The sequence below is a fragment of the Phalaenopsis equestris genome, unplaced genomic scaffold, assembly GCF_001263595.1.
Source record: "Phalaenopsis equestris unplaced genomic scaffold, ASM126359v1 Scaffold000769, whole genome shotgun sequence".
NCBI classification, from domain to species: domain Eukaryota; kingdom Viridiplantae; phylum Streptophyta; class Magnoliopsida; order Asparagales; family Orchidaceae; genus Phalaenopsis; species Phalaenopsis equestris.
Window position 1 is genome coordinate 194,497 of NW_018165209.1, and position 5,538 is coordinate 200,034.

General features: G+C 30.9%; 1 protein-coding gene across 2 annotated transcripts in view; it reads right to left on the bottom strand.

Moving 5' to 3' along the window:
- Positions 1-4,170, bottom strand: part of LOC110031115 (probable NADH dehydrogenase [ubiquinone] 1 alpha subcomplex subunit 12) — a 40,511-nt gene extending 36,341 nt beyond the window's left edge. For both annotated transcript variants that reach the window (XM_020734168.1, XM_020734167.1), the window contains exon 1: positions 3,946-4,170. In XM_020734168.1, the coding sequence (XP_020589827.1) occupies positions 3,946-4,034 (89 nt within the window). In that variant the 5' untranslated portion in view covers positions 4,035-4,170. The remainder of the gene's footprint in view (positions 1-3,945) is intronic.
- Between the last annotated feature and the right edge of the window lie 1,368 nt (positions 4,171-5,538).

Here is a 5,538-nt window from a genome sequence, read left to right on the forward strand (position 1 = left end):
TTTGTTACTCACGTTGCGCAAGCCACATAGCTACGGGCGACAGTTCTACAGGTGCCCGCACTGGGCAGACAAACCAGAAGACTGTAAGTTCTTCAAGTAGACAAGCAGTTCGACTGATTCTGCGGTATCCCAATCGAAAAACAATGCTCAGGGTTGGACGGTATCCCAACCGAAAAACGTCGCTCGAGGTTCGTTGGTATCCCAACTAGACAATATCGACGGTGTCCCGACATAACAACGGTGCACATGACTTGTTTTTTCTACGTTTTAAAATGAATATTATCATTCTTTTAATCGTAATTTTAATATGTTATTTGTTTATTATGTTTTTTGATACTCGCTCTTAAGTGACATGTATATCCATTTTTGTAATGTTATGATGTGATTTTTTTTGTTCTCAACTGTCAAATGTGTAGTTGTTATTGTTTTGTTGCAAACGACAAAACTGCGCAGTGTCAGAATGGTCATTTATCCAGAAAAAGCTACAAATCAGCTGTTTTCTCAAAACACAAACCAAATAGCTTATCAAGGTCAGGAGCAGAATGGTCATTTACCCAGAAACAACTGCAAATCAGCTGTTTTCCAAATGCACAAACCAAACAACCAACCAGCTTATCAGGATAAGCTGCTGCAGCTGCCCCAAACAGACCCTTAGTGGTTGGTATTGGACCCTGATTTTCAGCTAAAATCTATGGAAGAGATATGGTAAAAAAATTGAAAATTTAAAATGAATAAGCATGATTTTAGGTGAAAACCCATGAATGACAGCATTCATCCATCCACAATTCAAAATGTCCTTTTCAATGCAGAGAAAATTACCCACGGGTCCAGGTAAAGAAAGAGTAAAAAAGCTAGGAATGAATATTTATATGGTTCCAATCAAAAGTTCAATGCGACTTTACACGTGTCAACTCTATGACCATAGTTAAAAGAAAAATAATAGAACTTTAACAATAGTAAATTTTACCTCCTCCCATGCACCAAAGCGTAAGCGCCACATCTTCCATCATCCCAAGATCAATCTGCCTCACTAGCATGAGAAAGATCATCTCGATCAGCCCTTAGTGCCTGGCCAAATAATCCAACATCAATCATTTGTCATCTTTATGGCCTGTTGCTTTCACCTCGCGGAGAAGGTTTGCTCTTAAACTCAACCTTATCTTAGCACCTTCTCCAGCTTCGGTGATTGGAAGCCTTTTGTAACTCATGCGTACCGCTAGTGAAAGTTATTCCAATTGGGCTAAGCTCTATTTTTTTGTTCTTTCTAGATTATCCACATAAAATTTGCCCTTAACTCAATTTATTTTATTAATTTAACTGTATGTAGGTTGTCATTTATAGCCAAAGTGATGAAAATCTCTCTTTCTACAGATCCAAGCTATAAAAATGCCAATAACATTTTCAATTTCAAGCAAGGTGTAAAGATAAATCAAAATTAAATATGATACCAATATTGTATTTTTATTGACATGCATCCATTTATAAGCTACATCATCATCATCATTAACACAAATAGAAGCCGTTTTACCATTCTTCATCAATTAGTTCTTCTACAAAGAAATATTTTGAAAAATCCCCATCCTTAAATGACACAGGTAACCATATGAATTAAAACAAGCTTAAAAAACTCATCAACACGATAATCAGCCTTGTCCAGATAATTTTGGACTAACCTTGAAACTGCTCAAGTTTTATTTATTCTTATTAAGAGCTCTCTAAGGCCTTAAACCTCTTCTGCAAAAAACTATTTTGAAGAACTATTTGTGTAATCTTAGGTCAACAATTTTTTCTTCCTAATCCTCCAACACTAATTTTATTACCTCATTTAACAAGAATATTATCTTTCTAATTTATCTATGACTATTTTTAATCATCATATCTTTGATAGATGTCATTCTAAGCATACATCAAATGTAATCATTTTAAAATTTATTTATTTTAATTTTATCACATATCTATCTAACTATTCTCATTTCTATCAATATTATATTAAATATCAATGATTTTTTATAGTCAACATTAAAATACATACAATATCGATAACCTAATTGTGATTTTATAAAATTTACCCTTAAGCCCCAATGATATCCTTTGATCACACAACTCCTGGATTATTTTTCAATTTTATCAATTGGAATTAAATTCTAAAAATTGAATTATCATCTATAATTTCATTCTTCTGTATAATAGACCCAAATAATTTAAGCCTAACACACCTAGGTATAACCTTATATTTTAACAATAGTAAATGACAATTTCAACAGCACAATACTAAAACTACAAATTTTATACTCCTCGTTTGCTTTGCTAATTCAAAGGCATTTATCTTTTAAGCATTTTTTCCACTATTCTAAATTTTTATTCATTTTACTAGATATCTCACCAATTAAAATCATAAAATCTACAAAAAGCATACAACAAAACACAACATTGAATTTCATTTGTAAGCCTTCTGTCACCAAAATAAAAAGATAAGGACCCAAAGATGTCCTTGATGTAAATCTATAGTGAAATTTATCAATCACCGTGCAACTACTACTAATGCTAGCCAATGCTAATTAAATTAACTCGCACAAGAATAAATCATATGCCTTCTCAAGATCACACAAATAATATGAAGATCATTTTTTGCTCTCCACACTTCTTTGATTTTCTCAACACAAAAAATCACTTTCAAAGAAGATATGCTCAACAACCAAATTGGTACATCAAAATTGACATAATGTTTCAAAATGTATCATCCGTTTCTCTCATCACTCAATTTTATGATTTACAAGTCTAATAGCTTTATATTTACAGAATATTAAACATTGCCTTTATTTTTAAAAGTTCATAACAAAATGATTCTTCATCAATTATTTGACATGCTCTTACTTCCTAAAATTCAATTTAAAAGACTTGATAATTAAATCATTGAGATAGATTACATGACTCATCAAAATTGCATTACTTAAATTGATACATCTTTTCATTATACTACTCACTTTGTTATTCAAAAATTATATTTGTTTTTTTCAAAAGCTCTTATTTAGTAATTTCTCAATGTAAATTTCCATGTTTTCTTGATGACTTCTTCCTTAATTATGATCCCATTGATATTGTATAACTTTTTACCAAAATCTTTATATCACTTCACACACCCTAATTATTTTACATGTTTCATTTTCTCGTTCTTGGTCAAGTTTATCAAAAAATCATAGAAAATTATAATTTTGGTTCTACTCGTAATTTTTTGCAAGACCTATGTTTTTTATAATCAATAAAAAACTTTAGTAGTATACAATGTTTGCAAATATAAGCACAAATATTTTCTTAATAACCTTCTATACTCCTTGACTCCACCAAATTTCATCACCATTATATGATCTATTTTTAGACTTCCATAGAGCTTTTACAACAACCCCGTAAATGAAATAGAGCTAGCCATCATATGCCACAATAATATTTATAATTACACTAAATTGCGGAGCCCGGAAGTTAATCTTCCCTTCGCAATGTCTCGGGTTCCAGCGTACTAAGTCTAACCTAGTTGTGTTTAACACTCAAATACTCAAAAAAAAATATTTATAATTTACCTCTCTTAGCTCAACTAAAGAATTATGATTTGCCTATCTTAACAATCTACCTTAAATCTCAATAAATTCTCATTTTTCAAATCCAACCAATTTATCCTATGAATGATAAATTCTCAAATGTTTCCTTTATACTCTTAGGTTATAAAAGAATGCAAAACCAAATTTAAAATCAGAAAATGTCGATCCCAAGATACTTTAGCCCATGTATATTTCCCTTACTCTAAGATAGGTCATTTTCTTTGAAGGAAGGGGAGATATTGGAATATGATTTCTTCCATCGGAATCACAAAGAATGGTTCAAAAGAAACCTGAGAGGAATTTAAGCTAAAAAAACAAAGTTTTAAGAATCAATTGGAGCAGAAAGCCTCACAAATAGCCCTCCTCTTTGAGATGTTTTGCGAAATTGACGATGCCCTTCTCTCTGATCGCTTTGAGCACGCCCCTCACGACCGATGCCATTTCTCGCTCCGCTTTGATCCAGTTGAGGACGCGCCGTAGGTTCGTATATAAAGTAACAACAGATCGGTGGAAAGTTACTGCGCCAGTGTTTTTGTGATCTGCCGATCGTAGAAGCGATAAAGATGCTGCAATACATATTGCGCGTTTTATTTGAAAGAAAAATATACTTCTCCTTTACTGTTTCTCAATAAAATAAAATGAGAGAAACAGCCTCTACAATTATTTCCTTTGAAAGCAAGTCTAAAATTTTCTTTTGAGACAAAATGTGGCTTCTTATATAGGTCGATTGCTTATTGAATTTTGTTGCAAATGAATTTGATTAGAACAATTTCAACTTAAAACCACTCTTTGAAATTCATTCAAATATTGCAAGGTTCAAACCTAGTTTAAACTTGATTTGAATATGATTAGAGCTTGCGAGGTTTGATTTCAAATATTTTGCAAAACTAAATCAAATCTATCTTGGAGAAGAAATATTAGTGATGGGATCTCATACGAAGAATGAATCAATAGTCCGTCGGCCTGTGAAGAAGAGATATATTTGTGATTGGAGCTCATTGGGGAAAGACATCAACTAAACCCATGTTATGTGGAGGAGAAGAACAATTTGAGAAATGAACTAATTGGGGAAACTATCAATAGTTGCTTGATGAATAAGCTTATAACTATGATTCTCCAGTGATCGAACATGTTCAAACCATCATTCTAACAACATTCAAACGTACATTAAAGTTTAATCAAATTTGATTTCAACTTTCTTTGTAAGAAAAAAGTTTGAACTTGGTTCAAATCATTTTTAAACATTGGGTTTCAATTTGATTCAAAGATGGGCTCAAACTAAGTTTACATATATTGAACCCATTTTAGATACTTTAACTTCAAAAGGCAATCTATGAGTACAAAATTTTATCTTTCATTGGGAATATTTTTCATCCAAATAAACTTTTGGGCATAATTATTTGAATAAATAACTACATATTTCATAAATTCCTTGGACATATTTTAAAATTAATAACATTCTATCAAACACAAAAAATGTTAACTTCATGGGCATGGACACACATAAACTAAAATATTCTTCCTTGTACAATTAACTATTTTGGGCATGTCCTTTTTTTTAAACATCCTAGTCTTAAGTATATGATGATTCAAATTTTTATTGACTCAATTGATTGAATGAGAATGATATGGGCATGCTCTTATGAGACTTTTAAGACTTAGTTTTATTGACAAAAGTGTCATTTTAAAATATTTTTCCTTATGATGAATATGATATTAATAATACAATATGGAGACCTCATTGCAGTCTATATAACTTAAGAAAATTCATTAATGAATTAGATTTAAAAGTTATTTATTTATTTTATTAATAATCTAATCAAAACATTGTAATTAGTAAGAGGATCTAAACATTATTTTTATATGAGATTGTAGGCCAAGTATATTACTATTGAACATATTTTTAACCTTTTGTTAACTTACCTTATAATCTTTTATGGTGAAT